Below are 17,550 nucleotides of genomic sequence, written 5' to 3'. Positions count from 1 at the left end.
TGGTGGCAGGTGCCTGTAGTCCCAGCTACTCCGGAGGCTGAGGCAGGAAGCACCGTTGAGCCCAGGAGTTTAAGGTTGCAGTGAGCTATGACTGCGCCACTGCACTCCAGCCTGGGAAACAAGGTAAGACCCTATCTCAAAAAAAAAAAAAAAAAAAGGTGAAGAAAAAAAGAAGCAATAAGAAAATGAGTTACACGACGTGAGAGACTCTGCAGTGTCTGTTGCTTGGGTTCCCACTGACACCCCACTTTTAGGACAGTGACTGGAAGCTGGGAGCTCAGCATATGTTTTGGGAGGTGATGATCGTTGAGGCACAAACTGAAGAGGAGAAGGCACACTGGGCCTCATCTCGCATTCATAAAAGCCCTCGCATTGTAACTTTTGACATTCTCTCTAGAGGAAGTCACACAATCAGTACAGTGTATTGCGTGTGTTGCAAATGTGAATTCTTGGCCTGTAAACAGTTAAAACACACTGCCATTTTGGTAACTGAGTTTTGCTATCCCTTCATTTCTTTTTCCCTTTTTTTTTTTGTTTTTGAGACAGAGTCTCGCTCTGTTGCCCAGGCTGGAGTGCAGTGGTGTCATCTCGGCTCATTGCAAGCTAATTACAATACTTTTTTCTTTATTTTTTTGGTAGAGATGGGGTCTTCCTATTTTATCCAGGCTGGTCTAGAACTCCTGCCCTCAAAGGATCCTCCTGCCTAATTCTCCCAAAGTGCTGGGATTACAGGCATGTGCCACTGTGCCCGGCCAAATGCACCCTTTTTTTTAGTGTACAATTCAGTGGTTTTTAATGTATTCACAAATTCATGGAACCGTCACACCTGTCCAATTTCAAAATGTTTTCGTCACTCCAAAAAATAATCCCATATGGGAGGCCGAGGCGGGCAGATCACTCGAGACCAGCCTGGCCAACACACTGAAACCGCGTCTCCACTAAAAATACAAAAATTAGTCAGGCGTGATGGCGCACGTGTGTGGTCCCAGCTACTGGGAGGCTGAGGCAGGAGAATCGCTTGAACCCGGGAGGCGGAGGTCGCAGTGAGCCCAGATCATGCCATTGCAGTGCAACATAGGCGACAGAGAGAGACTCTGTCTAAAAAAATCTAACTAATAGTAAAAATAAATATAAATAAATAACCCCATGCCTACTGCCTCTGTGGCTTTGCCTGTTCTGGGTATTTTGTGGGAATGGACCCATGCATGGGGGTGGGCCGGGCACCTTTCAAACGTTCAGCTCTCACGATGGCCCGTGGCCTCCGGAATGGACGGCGCGAGCTGGGTGTGCGAGGGGCGCCCAATCGCCCCGGAGCGTCTGCAGGGGGCAGGTGCAGGCAGCGGCGACTGAGGGGCTGCTGGAGGCCCGGGAGGCTCTGGAGGCCCGGACGTGGTGCAGGAAGCCGCCGACCACGCCGGCTCCTGATCGCGGGCGCCCACAGCACGGACATGGCGGGCTGGTGGCCGGCGTTGTCGCGCGCGGCCCGGCGCCACCCGTGGCCCACCAACGTGCTGCTCTACGGCTCGCTCCTCTCGGCTGGCGACGCGCTGCAGCAGCGGCTGCGGGGCGGTGAGGCCGACTGGCGCCAGACGCGGCGCGTGGCCACGTTGGTGGTGACCTTCCACGCCAACTTCAACTACGTGTGGATGGGCCTGCTGGAGCGCGCGCTCCCCGGCCGCGCCGCGCGCCATGCAGGCCAAGTTGCTGTGCCACCAGGTGGTCGATGCGCCCATCGTGGTCTCGGCCTTCTATGTTGGTGAGGGGCAGGGAGGGGACCTGGGGGGTAGGATGCGGTATTGAGTGACTAGAGGCAGGGACTCGGGGATCAAGCGGCTGGAAGGAGGGCGCTGCAGGAGCCTGGGGACCCGGGCAGGAGCCGGGGCTCTGAGACCTGTGCTGCTTCAGAGGCCTGGAGGGCCAGGGCAAAGGCTGGAGGCTGGGGTGTTTGATTGCGAGAAGTTGCGGGAGGCACTGGCTGGGGAGCCGAGAAATTGGGGAGCCAGAGGTCCACGAGGTCAGGAATTTAGAGGACTAGGGTCGGGGCTCAGACTCTGGGGTTGGGTGTAGGCCAAGGCTGGAGGTAGGCAGGGCTGCGGAGGTCTTTGCCCCTTGAAAAAGGCCCACAGGAAAATAAAGGAGATTCCAGTTCAAGGCCATAGCAGCTGCAATGACCGTGAACCAGTCGTGGGGCAGGGAAGGAACCGACCTGCTGTTCAGAAAATCCCCGCCTGGGGCCCCGGGGCCAACACAGGAACAAAATGCAAGGCGATCCGTGACCCTGGGGGGCACAGCAGGTGGAATCTGATGTTGGGCCTGGATCTTCAGCAAATTCATGCCCAGGGGCCCAGTCCTGCTTTGGTAACAAGATTTTCCCCTGGGGTCCCACGGGAAACATCAAGGGACCTTGGATCCTTGCCATGGAGGACTATATATCTGTGAGGGTGCAGGGAACCCTCTCCTTAGAAAATCCAACCCGGGCCTGGGGTGTGGGGGACAGGGGTTTGACTGTGGAAACCTTCTCTACTGCCTACAATAAGAACAATGGAAATGTTACCTGAAAAATACCGGGGTTCATTCCCCTAACGAGTCACAAATGACTCCACCAAGAGGCAGGTTTTGGTCAATGATAGTTTTACTTAGCACAAGTAAGGAAGACACTGGGCATATTCTCCCAAGTAGTGTGTCCACCAGAGAAAGAGACAGGAGGGTTTTATGGGGTGGTGGAGAAAGGAGAGGGTGCATGATTGCATGTAGAGTAGGGATCCCAGTGAGTCATGATACTAGCACATAGGCTGCATAGGTTACATAGGTTATAGTCATGAAGCTATAGCTTCTCCCGGGGTGAAGACTTTAGTATGGTAATGAGGAGAGTTAACTTGGGTTCATCTATAAGTAACCTGGGGTCATTTAGGAGCTGATTTAAACAAACAGGGTGACCTCATTCCACCCAGGGTTGGGGAAGAACAGGTTGAGGTCAGGAGGCTGTAAAACAGGCTGATTGCTCAAGTTGTTTTAATTCTTGTAATCTTTGGAGATCCTCCGTCTGCTCACAGAAGGGGCCCTGTGGCCTCTATCATCACTGCAAATTCTATAGCCTTGAAAGGGATGGGGTGGGTAACTGGGGAGAAAATCTCCATGAGTCTTAAGCCTGACCTTGGGATTGGGGATCACAGATTTCCCCTCAAATGGGAGGGAACTTCTCCTAAGGGCTGTTGGTGCTTTCTAAACCAGATTGAGGTCAGACAAGCCACCATCTTGAAGAAACCTACCCTGCCCCCTGCGCCTTATTTTTTTTTTTTTTTTTACCCATTCCCTAACTTTATTTTTATTTTATTTTATTTTTTTTATTAATTTTTGCATACAAAAACAATAAACATTCTCTAAAAATACATACAAACAAAAAGATGCGTATCAAACATATTAGGAAGGTTGCACATGGGAAGTCGGGGAATAGAAATGGGGGGTGGGAGTTAAAATAAATGAGAGAGGGACTTTATATGGATCAGTGATAATAACTCAATCCTCTATTTGACAAAGAAGAGGGAGAAGGAAGAGGAAGAAAAAGAAAGTGGGATAAAGGATCAGAAAGGGAAGAAAATAGAAAAAATTAGAGTATGACTCCAGGGTAGACCTGTTTTGTTGTCACTGAGTTGGTTGGTTGGTTTATCTGTTGTATTCTTCATGCTTCGCCAAGTTGGCCAGACTGGTCTCAAACTCCTAGCCCGAAGTGATCAACCCCCCTCGCCCCCCAGAGTGCCAGGAACACAGGCGTGAGCCACCACGTCCAGCCCCCACATTGCTTCTGGCCTCCGTGGTAGACCTCCCAGACGGAGCGGCCAGGCAGAGACGCTCCTCACTTCTTCCCAGACGATAGGTGGCCGGGCAGAGGCGCTCCTCACTTCCCAGACGATGGGTGGCCGGGCAGAGGCGCTCCTCACTTCCCAGACGATGGGTGGCTGGGCAGAGGCGCTCCTCACCTCCCATACGATGGGTGGCCGGGCAGAGGCACTCCTCACTTCCCAGATGGGGCAGCCGGGCAGAGGCGCTCCTCACTTCCCAGACGATGGGTGGCCGGGCAGAGGCGCTCCTCACCTCCCAGACGATGGGTGGCCGGGCAGAGGCGCTCCTCACTTCTTCCCGGACGGGGCGGCCGGGCAGAGGCGCTCCTCACTTCTTCCCGGACGGGGCGGCCGGGCAGAGCCTGCGCCTTATTTTTAAGAGTTGGATTCACTTCCTTTCCCCACAGACCCCACCAGAAACACAAATCACCTGGTTGCCTGTTGCCATTGCGGCCAGCTACATGGCTGATGGGGTCAGTGGGTCGGGAGAACAGACAGCCTGAGAGCTAGGGCCTCCTGTTTTCTCAGAAGGTCTGTGCCTTGTCCCGGCGTGCGATTTCCAGTCTAGATTTGCAAACAGCTTCCTAGCACCTGTTACAGAAGCCTTGTACACCGGTGAAGGGGTGGGGGACCAGAATGCTATTTAATCCTCAAACAACTAGTGAGATTGTTCTCTTTTTCTTTTCTTCTTTTTTTTTTTTTTTTTTTTTGAGACAGAGTCTTGCTTTATTGCCCAGCCTGGAGTGTGCAGTGGCCTGATCTCAACTCACTGAAACCTCCATCTCCAGGTTCAAGCGATTCTCCTGCCTCAGCCTATCAAGTAGCTGGCATTACAGATGCACACCACCATGCCCGGCTAATTTTTGCATTTTTAATGGAGACAAGGTTTCGCCATGTTTGCCAGGCTGATCTTGAACTCCTGAACTCAAGTGATCTGCCCATATCTGCCTCCCAAAGTGCTGGGATTACAGACGTGAGCTCTTGCACCTGATATTGTTCTTATTACTCTCATATTACAAATGAGGAAACAACTAGTGAAATTAGTGAAATTGTTCTCTTTTTCTTTTCTTATTTTTTTTTTGGAGACAGAGTCTCGCTTTATCATCCTGGCTGGAGTGTGTGTTGGCCCGATCTCAGCTCACTGCAACCTCTACTTCCTGGGTTCAAGCGATCCTTCTGCCTCAGCTTCTGGAGAAGCTGGAATTACAGGCATGTGCCACCATGCTCAGCTAATTTGGTATTTTTAGTAGAGACGGAGTTTCTCCGTGTTGGTCAGGCTGGTCTCGAACACCCAACCTCAGGTGATCCGCCAGATCAGCCTCCCAAAGTGCTGGGATTACAGGCATGAGCCACCACGCCCAGCCCACTAGCTTTTTTTAAAAGAAATTAAAATTTCAAAATGTCCAAATGTTCAACTTTTCACACAATGTTTGGAAGGTAGAGAAAAGTAACCAGTAGACCCACTATTGTAACTTGATTGTTTTTGTGAATTGTTATAGTTTTTGAAAAAATAATTGTTCTGCTATCACTTTTATACTCTATTCTCACTTCATATTTATCATTCCTTTAAAATTTTCTAGTTTTAGAGTGGAGACTATGTTTTATTTTATTTTTTTTGAGACAGGCTCTCGCTGTGTTGTCCAGTCTGGAGTGCAGTGGCATGATCACAGCTCACTGCAGCCTCCACCTCCTAGGCTCAAGCAATCCTCCCACCTCAGCCTCCTGAGTAGCTATGACTACAGCCACGCCACCACACCTGGCTAATTTTTGTATTTTTTGTAGAGATGAGGTTTTGCCCTTTGCCCAGGCTGGTCTCTTAACTCCTGGACTCAGGCAATCTGCCTGCCTCGGCCTCCCAAAGTGCTGAGATTACAGGCTTGAGCCACGGGGCCGGTCTATGTTCTCTTTTCACTCTTGGGTCAGAGGGTCATATTGATGGATGATAGTGATGGTTACTTTGCATTTTGGAATGGGAAACTTAAACATGAACTGTTATATGGTACTCTACTGAATATTTTAAAATTCTTTTGGTGTTTTTGCAAATAGGTATGAGCATTCTCCAGGGAAAGGATGACATATTTTTGGACCTGAAACAGAAATTCTGGAACACCTATATGGTAAGACAGGCGTTTGAAAATGTAATCAGTATCTTTGTGTGTGTATTGAATATACAATATTCAATACAATATATATACATATACAATCAGTAACTTTTTGTGTATATATGTGTATATATACATACATGTATATATAGATATGTATATATGTACATAGATCCACAAAAATATATACTTTTTGTGTACGTATTTATAAAGATTAAAAATGTTTTAATTGACACATATATGTATTTTTAGAATACATGTGATTTGATACATTTGTATAATCATATCAGTATTCTTTGTGTGTGTGTGTGTATATATATGGATATATATATATATATTTTTAATTAAAAAAACTTTTTTTGAGACAGGCTCTCATTCTGTCACCCAGGCTGGAATGCAGTGGCATGATCATGGCTCACTGCAGCCTGGACCTCCTGAGCTCAAGCGATCCTCCCACCTCAGCCTCCTGAGTAGCTGAGACTACAGCATGTGCCACCACACTCAGCTAATTATTTTTAAATTTTAGGTAGAGACAGAGTCTCACTATGTAGCCCAGGCTGGCCTCGAACTCCTGTGCTCCAGTGATTCTCCCACCTCAACATTAAGTACATTTTTATTAAACTATTCCTAAATTAGAGCTCCAGTTTGGTTGGCAGAAGGGTCCAATATTTTGACAGAGAAATCTTAAAGTTACTTTGATAGATGTATGAGGAGAGACTTTAAGAGTGTCTGTAGGTTCAGCTTGCTTCCGGACGAGCGAGGAGACTCGTGGTCTGGTTCTGGGACTTCCCTAACAGCATGGCCCCTAAACGCCAGGCTCCACTCCCACCTCAAAAGAAGAAACCAAGACCATCTCCTGCTCTGGGACCGCAGGAGATACCGGCCTCTGCAGGCTTGCCGCAGAAGGGAGAAAAAGAACAGCAAGAAGCGATTGAACACATTGATGAAGTACAAAATGAAATAGACAGGCTTAATGAACAAGCCAGTGAGGAGATTTTGAAGTAGAACAGAAATATAACAAACTCTGCCAACCATTTTTTCAGAAGAGGTCAGAATTGATCGCCAAAATCCCAAATTTTTGGGTAACAACATTTGTCAACCATCCACAAGTGTCTGCACTGCTTGGGGAGGAAGACAAAGAGACACTGCATTATTTGACCAGAGTTGAAGTGACAGAATTTGAAGATATTAAATGAGGTTATAGAATAGATTTTTATTTTGATGAAAATCCTTACTTTGAAAATAAAGTTCTCTCCAAAGAATTTCATCTGAATGAGAGTGGTGATCCATCTTCAAAGTCCACCAAAATCAAATGGAAATCTGGAAAGGATTTGACGAAACGTTCAAGTCAAACGCAGAATAAAGCCAGCAGGAAGAGGCAGCATGAGGAACCAGAGAGCTTCTTTACTTGGTTTACTGACCATCCTGATGCAGGTGCTGATGAGTTAGGAGAGGTCATCAAAGATGATATTTGGCCAAACCCATTACAGTACTGCTTGGTTCCCGATATGGATGATGAAGGAGAAGGAGAAGATGATGATGATGAAGAGGAGGAAGGATTAGAAGATATTGATGAAGAAGGGGATGAGGATGAAGGTGAAGAAGATGAAGATGATGATGAAGGGGAGGAAGGAGAGAGGATGAAGGAGAAGATGACTAAATAGAACACTGATGGATTCCAACCTTCCTTTTTAAAAATTTTCTCCAGTCCCTGGGAGCAAGTTGCAGTCTTTTTTTTTTTTTTTCCTCTTGTGCTCAGTCGCCCTGTTCTTGAGGTCTCTCTTCTCTACTCCATGGTTCTCAACTTATTTGGGGGGAAATACCTTGAGCAGAATACAATGGGAAAAGAGTCTCTACCCCTTTCTGTTCGACGTTCATTTTTATCCCTTTCTGTCTGAACAAAAACTGTATGGAATCAACACCACCGAGCTCTGTGGGAAAAAAGGAAAACCTGCTCCCTTCGCTCTGCTGGAAGCTGGAGGGTGCTAGGCCCCTGTGTAGTAGTGCATAGAATTCTAGCTTTTTTCCTCCTTTCTCTGTATATTGGGCTCAGAGAGTACACTGTGTCTCTATGTGAATATGGACAGTTAGCATTTACCAACATGTATCTGTCTACTTTCTCGTTTAAAAAAAGAAAAAAAAAAACTTTAAAAAATGGGGTTATAGAAGGTCAGCAAAGGGTGGGTTTGAGATGTTTGGGTGGGTTAAGTGGGCATTTTGACAACATAGCTTCTCCATCGGCATGTTTAATTGTGATATTTGACAGACATCCTTGCAGTTTAAGATGACACTTTTAAAATAAATTCTCTCCTAATGATGACTTGAGCCCTGCCACTCAATGGGAGAATCAGCAGAACCTGTAGGATCTTATTTGGAATTGACATACTCTATTGTAATTTTGTTCCTGTTTATTTTTAAATTTTCTTTTTGTTTCACTGGAAAAATGATGCTCAGTTTTAAACGTTAAAAGTGTACAAGTTGCTTTGTTACAATAAAACTAAATGTGTACACACACACACACACACACACACACAGTGTCTATACCTCTCATGAATTGGAAAGAAATACTTTCTCTGGGCCAGGCACGGTGGCTCACGCCTGTAATCCCAACACTTGGGAGGCTGAGGCAGGCGGATCACTTGATGTCAGGAGTTTGAAACCAGCCTGGCCAATATGGTGAAACGCTGTCTCTACTAAAAATACAAAAATTAGCTGGGCACGGTGGTGCATGTCTGTAATCCCAGGTACTCAGTAGGCTGAGGCAGGAGAATCACTTGAACCTGGAGACAGGTTGCAGTGAACCGAGATTGCACCACTGCACTCCAGCCTGGGCAACAGAGCAAGACTCCATCTCAAAAAGAAAAAAAAAAAGAAAAGAATATCTCTGAATTTTAGTCCATGTTCTCAATGATTTCTGACTTTATTATATTAACTCTTATTAATGATCACAATTTATTTTGTAAATTTTGCAGCCAAAGGGACAACAATTTATTTTGTAAATTTGAGATTCGATTTGCAAAATAGGGGTTGTAGACTGTGAGTGGCTTCATGGAATCATTCCCACATTCAGAGCCAATGTTTTCAGTTGAGCATCCTGCGGAGTCCTGGTGAAAAGAACTTTAACATCACAAAGGTATTGATAGCGAAGGAGAAGGTTTCCTAGGGTTGTTCCAAGGTTTGAAGCAAATCAGCGATTTTACTGTTTGCTCAGCACAAATATATACAATCCAGTCCAATACATATTTATTCATTGATTCAGTTAATATTTATTGAACAATGTGCTTTAGGCCTGGCAAAATCAGGGATGGTTTTCATCTCTGCCCTAGAGCATGTTTGATTGCATTCATCACAAGGAGGTAAATCTTTGGGATTGCAGAATGTTCACAGACCGGCCTAGGGCGTCACACGTTCTTCATTCCCTATCAAAAGCAGTGTTGAGCCACACCCAGCTATTACCTCCACAGCTTCTAGCATCATCTGTTGGATGGTACCAAACCCCTGAGGCAGCATTACTTGATGGCTAGAGGCAGAGGATGGAGAGGTTTGAAGTCAGAGGGTTCCCCTGAGCCTCTATACTCAGGAACAGTAACTACAAGAAATGTGTTCAGAACTCTTGTGATTTCTCTTAGGGCAGAAATTGAGGACCCCGTGGTGAAAACCAAATGTGATTTTCTTTTTTTTTTTTGTTTTTTGGTTTTGTTTGCTTGTTTGCGTTTTTAATTTTTTTTTTTTTTTTTTTTTTGAGACGGAGTCTCACTCTGTTGCCCAGGCTGGAGTGCAGTGGCACCATCTTGGCTCTCTGCAACCTCTGCCTCCCGGGTTCAAGCAATTCTCCTGCCTCAGCCTCCTAAGTAGCTGGAATTACAGTCTTGCACCACCACATCCAGGTAATTTTTTGTATTTTTCAGTAGAGATGCAGTTTCGCGATGTTGGCCAGGTTGGTCTTGAACTCCTGACCTCAGGTGATCCGCTTGCCTCAGCCCCCCAAAGTTCTGGGATTACAGGTGTGAACCACCATGCCCAGCCACATCTTCTGTTTTACTTTGGGAAAAGGAACAAGTTTTTCCATTATGTTGTAAAGTCTATGGAGACAGGTACATCTAACTTTTTTTTTTTTTTTTAAATAGCAAGGGCCAGGGGCGGTGGCTCACACCTGTAATCTCAACACTTTGGGAGGTGGAGGCGGGTGGATCACAAGGTCAGGAGTTGGAGACAATCCTGGCTAACATGGTGAAACCCTGTCTCCACTAAACATAAAAAAAATTAGCAGGGCATGGTGGTACGAGCCTGTAGTCTCAACTACTTGGGAGGCTGAGGAAGGAGAATCACTTGAACCCAGGAGGCGGAGGTTGCACTAAGCCGAGATCACGCCACTGCACTCCAGCCTGGGCGACAGAGCAAGACTGTCACACACACAAAAAAAAGGGCAAGAAGTAGCCGGCTCACACTTGTAATCCCAGCATTTTGGGAGGCTGAGGCAGGAGGATCGCTAGAGCTCAGCAGTTTGAGACCAGCCTGCGCAACACAGTGAGACCCCATCTCTACGAAAATCAAATAAATTAGCTGGGCATAGTGGGAAGCGTCTGTGGTCCCAGCTGCTCAGGAAGCTGAGATGGGAGGATTGCAAGCCTGGGGGGTTGAGGCTGCAGTGAGCTGTGATTGTACCATCTCTACTGAAAATACAAAATTTAGCCAGGTGAGGTGGTGTGCGCCTGTCATCGCAGATACTCAGGAGGCAGAGTCACGACAATTGCTTGAACCCAGGAGGCAGAGGTTGCAGTGAGCTAAGATTGCACCACTGCACTCCAGTCTGGGCAACAGAGTGAGACCCTGTCTCAAAAAATAAAAAACAAAATAAATGAATAAAAAATAAAAGGCATTCTAATTAAGTTGTTGCTTTTTTTTTTTTTTTAATTCCAGAGCGGACTGGTGTACTGGCCGTTTGTACAAGTGAGTTCTGCCTACTCAGTAATATGAACTCAGGGCTTTGGTTTCCATGTGGCTCTAAGGGACTCTCTCTCTCTGTTCCAGCTGACCAACTTCAGCCTTGTTCCTGTTCAATGGAGAACAGCTTACACTGGAGTCTGTGGTTTTCTCTGGGCCATCTTCATCTGTTTTTCCCAGCAGAGTGGTGATGGCACATTCAAGTCAGCTTTCACCATTTTATATACAAAGGGCCATAGAAGGGTCCCCAGAGAAATGAGAAGTCAAGGACTCTCTTAAAGGGACCATATTTTTGACCTAAAATGCACAGAATTGCCTGCAGACAAAATATTTGATGTGCCAATTATGCACTTCAATCTCAGGAATTACTACGATTTATAGACCCACTTTTTAAAAAATTATCAATGATTATTTTTGAATTGTGTTCAGACATTTTTTCCTGATCTAGTCTGGAATATTACTTCTCTAATATTTTGGTTAATATGAATAACAGTGGCAAAATGGCATTTTAGACTTATTAATATTTCTAATATTTTAATGCAAGTTTCAGGAAACTTGGTTTTGATTGTTTACATTTCCATTCTAAAATCGCAGGTTGTCTCCTGAACACATTTGGGCACATGAAGTTTTATACCAAAAAATAGTTCTTAGAGTGAACTTTAATTTACATAGAACTCAATCGAAATGAAGATTTAATAACCAGATTTTTTTCCCCAAAACATACATAATTTGTTATTTTGATACTAAAATTTAGTAAATACGGTTTTTTTTGTTTTTTTTTTTTTTTTTTGAGATAGAGTCTGGCTCTGTCGCCCAGGCTGGAGTGCAGTGGTGGAATCTCGGCTCACTGCAAGCTCCGCCTCCGGGGTTCACGCCATTCTCCTGCCTCAGCCTCCTGAGTAGCTGGGACTACAGGCAGCTGCCACCACACCCGGCTAATTTTTTGTATTTTTAGTAGAGACGGGGTTTCACTGTGTTAGCCAGGATGGTCTCGATCTTCTGAACTCGTGATCCGCCCACCTCGGCCTCCCAAAGTGCTGGGATTACAGGTGTGAGCCACCGCGCCTGGCCTAATTTTTGCATTTTTAGTAGAGTGGAGGTTTCACCATGTTGGCCAGGATGGTCTTGATCTCCCGACCTCGTAATCCACCCGCCTCGGCCTCCCACAGTACTGGGATTACAGGCGTAAGCCACTGCAACCGACTTTTCTTTTTTTTTTTTTTTTTGAGACAGAGACTCACTCTGTCACCCAGGATGGAGTGCGGTGGCATGATTTCGGATCACTGCAACCTCCTCCTAGGTTCAAACAATTATCCTGCCTCATCGTTCAGACTACCTGGGATTACAGATGCGTGCCACCATGCCCGGCTTATTTTTGTATTTTAGTAGAGACAGTGTATCGCCATGTTGGCCAGGCTGGTCTCAAACTCCTGGCCTCAACTGATCCACTCTCATTGGCCTTCCAAAGTGCTGGGATTATAGGCATGAGCCAGCACACCTAGCTCAGTAAGTACATTTTTTATTATCAAAAAAGAGTAGTGTAAGACTGCCGTATTCTGTATAGAATGTATTTTATTGAGGTCTACTATTTTTATAATTTCTGAGTGAAGTACTTTTGAATGGATGCTTTTTGGTTTTGGGCAGACTCAGTTGACTAAAGCACCTCAGTGCTTTAAGGTGCCAGAAGACACTCGGGAGGTGACTTGAGGCTAAGAGAGTCATCAACCGGAGAAGGCGGAAGAGGTACCAGAAGACACTCGGGAGGTGTCTTGAGGCCAAGAGAATCACCAACTGGATAAGGTGGAAGAGGTAAGAAAAAAGAGTCGGGAGGTGTCTTGCGTCTCCTAACATTATCAGCTTGAGGAAATGGTACAGGTACCCGGCGACGCTTGACGGGAGGTGTCTCCGTGGTCTGAAAATCATCCACTGGAGAAGGTGGAAGAGGTACAAAAAAAGAGTCGGGTGGTGTCTTGCATTTCCTAACATTATCAGCTCGAGGAGATGGTACAGGTCCCCGGCAACACTCAACGGGCGGTTTCTCTGGTGTCAGAAAGTCGTCAACTGGAGAGGGTGGAAGAGGTACCAGAAGACACTCGGGAGGTGTTTTGAGGCTCACAAAATCTTCAGCTGGAGGAAATGGTACAGGTCCCAGGGGACACTCGACTTGAAGTTTATCTCTTCTCAGATAATCATCAGTTGTAGAATGTGGTTGAGGTCCCAGTTGACACTGTAGTCGAGAAAGATTCAGAGGTCTCAGACAACCTTTAGCTGATGGAGGTGGTTGACCTCCCAGATGACACTGAGTTGGAGGAGGTGCCTGGCGGCCCTTCCTTTTTCTTAAAGTTTCCGCTGTGAGGTAGGGCCAGTAGGGCAATCCTGAGGAATGATGATGCTCCACTGCAGCCATTCTGACCTGTGGGGCCAAAGGAGGAAATGTTTTCACACATATTCATTTGAAGGACAAAATTACCACCACCAACAAAGGCTGCACCTTCTGTTGCTGGTGATAGATTTTTGCACCTTTCCAGCCTCCAGGTTTCAAAACAGCAGTATCAGGGTCATAATATCACCCTTCCACGGAGTACTGCCCAGAGCTGGGGAGTAAAATCATTGGGACACACCGTTGTCTCCACATGCCACTGTGACTGTCTGCAAATGTAGGCAGGCTGGGGTCCTGCCCCAGGGAAGACAGAGTCGTAACAGAGTAATAAAGAAGCATGTTTGAGACATGGGAATGCCTATGTCTATCCTCATTCCTCCCTCACAGCCAGCATGTGAAAGAGCATTGAAAATTGCACCAAATGTTAATCACCTACATTATAGCAGAATGCAAACAAAATCACAGGAAAAGAAAGAAAATCCTACATATTTTGGAAATGAGACCCCACAACATCTTGGGTAAAGTGGATCAGTCAGAGTTCACTGCGCCATGAGACCTAGAGTAGTGGAGGTCAGTGGTGCCTCCTCGTGTTATTTCTGGAAACAGAACAGTAAAAGCCCTTCAGCCCTCGGCCTCTGAGCTTTTCTGGATTCTGGAGGTGCCACCAACGATGATCAGCTGGGAATGGAGAAGCCTGAAGGCTCATGGGGAAGATTTTGCTTCTCAAGAAGTCGAGACAGAAAAGGCACCACAGAACCCACAGAGCAGAGGCCAGGCCAGGAGAGGGCGTTGTCGGAAAAGACCAAAGTGTCCTGATATAGGAAGAGTGAAAATGTCCCCAGCGTCTACCTTTTTCTTCTGTTTTCAGCTGGGACGCAGCTGCTTTTCCTCATGGGAACCGAATGAGGTCCTGAATCTGCTAAGGGCCAGAGAAGGGAATGGGGCTAAATCTGGCTTGCATCTGCTGTGCAGAATAAGAAACCCTCCACACCCTCCGCTGCCATCTCACTCTCTGCCACACAGGTCCCTTACCAGAGGCACAGGGTTTATTGACCACATGCCTCAGAGGACTCTGGAGCCCTCTGGACCCTCATCCTTGAGGAAGATACCACAGAGCCCTGGTCCAGGGGTATTCTTAACTCTCAACAGGCTGTGAACAGGGTGGGCTCTAACCAGCTGGAAATGAGCTCTAAATCAGTACACATCACAGGAAATCACTCATCATGTGAGCACAGACTCAAAATTAAAATAGGAACAGCCATGGTTGGAAGAATATCAATAAACCCTGGACAGGAACAGCACTGCTCCTCTTCTTCAAGCCATAGGGACATTTAAAATTCTGTGGATTCGTAGTTAATCTAACTTTCATACCTGGCCAGGTATTATCAATACTTACAAACAGAAATGGACATAAAGAGATGAACAGTCATGAGAAAAGGTAAGAGCTACAGAAATTAACTGGAAAGTTTTAGGGTTACACTTCAAATGTTAGAGGAGTAAGATTACATAGAAATTTAACTTACTAATGGAGTTATATAGTTGACAATAAACAACTTAAACAAAAATAATGAAGAAAGTTCCACAAAGTGTAAATAAATGCTTCTTTTCTTAAAGCAGATCTCATGCTACAATATTGATCCATGAAGCCATGGCCCAGGGGACTAGCCAAGAGCCATTAGCCAGGGCACCTGAGAAAAATAGGGTCCTGCTACCCAGCGAGACAACTGTTCTCTTTATAAGTGCTTGGAATTGTGTCCAGGAAACATAACCATTACCCCACCCGAGCCCTCATCCCCAAAAGGAGAAGCAGGGTGTGCGGATTGTGCAGCAGAAATTCAGCGGCTGCCTTCACAGCGAGCTCCTACCCCTCCAGAAAGGGTTCTCTAGGCCCGGTCGTCCCTGGACTGGCTCCCGACTCATGAGTCTCTGTGGCACTCTCTGCTTTTCCCTCATTTCACACCTAGAAGACATAGAAAGAATTGACTTGAAGAATTAAAACACCAAGTTCTTTACTAGACAGTCAAAGCTTTATCTTAAAACAAAAACATCCTTTAAAATGTCCATCACAATGACCTACCTTTGCTGCTTGGAGGCAGCCTTCCTCTCTGCCATCTTCCTCTGCAAGGCTCGAGCACAGAGCTGTGGGCAGAAAAACACATCCATGTCCTGACCTGGCAGACTATGTCCAAAAGCAAGGAAAACAAACAAACTTACCCAGTTGGCATGAGGCTTTCTTGCAGAAGGGGCAATCTGAAAAAGCCAACACATGAGAAATTGAATGTTGAGAGAGTCTAAGGGCCGTGCCATCACCTGCATCAGCACTGAACAATCCTGCAACTGCGGGGAGGAAGCTCCTTACTTTGCGTCTGTAGTAGTCCTCTGCCCGCCGCCGCAACCTTTCCGCAGCGTGAAACAATTTCCTATGGATTACAATCACTTTCATCAGATAAAGCACCACTTTCAGGATGATTTTAAATGAACTGCCATGTTTCTGTTATCCTCACAACTGTACCCTTACACAATCTATCTATACCTAGAAAACGAATTTCAGATGGCTATAAAAGCACAGTCTGAGCCGGTCGCGGTGGCTCACGCCTGTAATCCCAGCACTTTGGGAGGCCGAGGTGGGCGGATCACGAGGTCAGGAGATCGCGACCACGGTGAAACCCCGTCTCTACTAAAAATACAAAAAATTAGCCGGGCATGGTGGCAGGCACCTGTAATCCCAGCTACTCGGGAGGCTGAGGGAGGGGAATCACTTGAACCTGGGAGGTGGAGGTTGCAGTGAGCCAAGATCACGTCATTGCACTCCAGCCTGGGTGACAGAGCGAGACTCCATCTCAGAAAAAAAACACATTCACAGGGCAGAAACAGCTGGGCTTATAAACAGGCATAGTCCTTTTGAAGGATGTGTTTGATCCTACAACAACACACTTTCCTGAGGATGACAACAACCCACCCCACCCCTAGAATGGCTGGTATGAACCGAGTTTCCACACAGTCTAGCTGGCAATGGGATCAGGAGACGTTTTGCTACTTCACATCTTTTGGTCACTGGTAAATCTTAAGGTACTTTGTTTTCTGTTTTGTGAACTCTCTCTCTCTCTCTCGATATGTCTTCTGGCCGTTTGTTTCTATTTCTGCATTTACTGGGTCTAAACATTGTACAAAGGTTAAAAACAACCCCGTCTCCAATGGGGGTTTCCCAAGAGGGTGGGGTTCAGTTTCTGAACTCACATGTCGGTGTCTATTTCTTTCATAATCGATTTCCCATTTTCCTCTGCCTCTGATAGCTGCCTGTCCTTTTCTGCTTGCTCACATTCTTTCATTCTTAGCTTCCTGAGATTAGAAGGGAGAGAAATGCACACACATGATCCGCCAGCCCGTGTGGGATTCCCTCTGCCCTGCTGGCATCTGAAGGCTGTGATTCAAAGATCCCCCCTGCAACCTTCCCATAAATGAACCAACTGATTCTCACAACCAAGGGAGAATTCACACCTCCCATTGAGGGGCAAAGAAAAATCACACTCTGGCCTGCTGGCAAGTCACCTGTCATTTCCAGCTCATCTTCATAGTTCTATAGTTAGTCCTATTCTTTAGTAAATAAAGACTATTAAAAGCTTCTATGAGGTGCACTATGTGTGTCTCTGGGGTCAGTCTTGTGCTTGACACAGTGAAAGCTCATTTTAGTTCAGTGCGAAAAACCAGACCTCACCAACTCATCACAACTAACTCCATCGGAAGCAGAGGATTGCTCCTCCTCTGACTCCTCCTGTGGGAGACCTGATTCTCAGTCACAGGCTGATGCCAGGACGGAGACCATCAGCCATAGAGATCTTTCCAGAATATGGTGTCATTAACCCTGCAGTTCACGACTGCACTTTGCCATGATTCAGGACTGGAACCCTTGTCATTGACTTTGAAGATCCTGGTTGAGAGAAAAGGCAATCTGAATGCTGGGCGCATCTATTGAATGAGAAATGATCGGAATGGCTCCTAAGTCAGGGTGTTATGTGCTGAAAATAGGTGACAACTGCAAACCATCCACCCTGGTGTTGACTGACTTTAGCAAGGTTCAGTTCACAGAGAGTGTGGGCAGAAAAAGAAAATGGCCTAAAAAGCTAACTTTGCTGCGTTGCCCTCACACCACTTGATTCATGCTCCTGATCCTAAGGATCTCACCTGATACTTGGTTTTATAGGAAGGCTGTGAAAATTCCCAGAACACTAGGAAACAGGGACAAAAACACTTCAAAGAGAAAGTTAATGAGCTTGTTTCTGACCAC

General features: G+C 46.3%; 1 protein-coding gene and 2 pseudogenes across 2 annotated transcripts in view; 2 read left to right on the top strand and 1 right to left on the bottom strand.

Moving 5' to 3' along the window:
- The first annotated feature begins 1,402 nt into the window (after positions 1-1,402).
- On the top strand, positions 1,403-11,423 carry LOC129468198 (mpv17-like protein; annotated as a pseudogene).
- On the top strand, positions 6,672-8,943 carry LOC129468193 (protein SET-like; annotated as a pseudogene).
- A 1,016-nt stretch (positions 11,424-12,439) lies between the features above and the next one.
- Positions 12,440-17,550, bottom strand: part of LOC129468189 (nuclear pore complex-interacting protein family member A2-like) — a 39,223-nt gene continuing 34,112 nt past the window's right edge. The window contains exons 4-9 of one of the 2 annotated variants that reach the window (XM_063623764.1): positions 16,503-16,604; positions 15,625-15,685; positions 15,480-15,515; positions 15,343-15,404; positions 15,131-15,225; positions 12,440-13,298 (exon numbers count right to left, since the gene is read on the bottom strand). In XM_063623764.1, the coding sequence (XP_063479834.1) occupies positions 13,150-13,298; positions 15,131-15,225; positions 15,343-15,404; positions 15,480-15,515; positions 15,625-15,685; positions 16,503-16,604 (505 nt within the window). In that variant the 3' untranslated portion in view covers positions 12,440-13,149. The remainder of the gene's footprint in view (positions 13,299-15,130; positions 15,226-15,342; positions 15,405-15,479; positions 15,516-15,624; positions 15,686-16,502; positions 16,605-17,550) is intronic. The other variant, XM_063623763.1, reaches the window with a different exon arrangement.

This window comes from Symphalangus syndactylus, chromosome 18, assembly GCF_028878055.3.
Source record: "Symphalangus syndactylus isolate Jambi chromosome 18, NHGRI_mSymSyn1-v2.1_pri, whole genome shotgun sequence".
In the NCBI taxonomy this organism is placed as follows: Eukaryota; Metazoa; Chordata; class Mammalia; order Primates; family Hylobatidae; genus Symphalangus; species Symphalangus syndactylus.
This window is presented reverse-complemented; position numbering and strand designations above follow the sequence as displayed.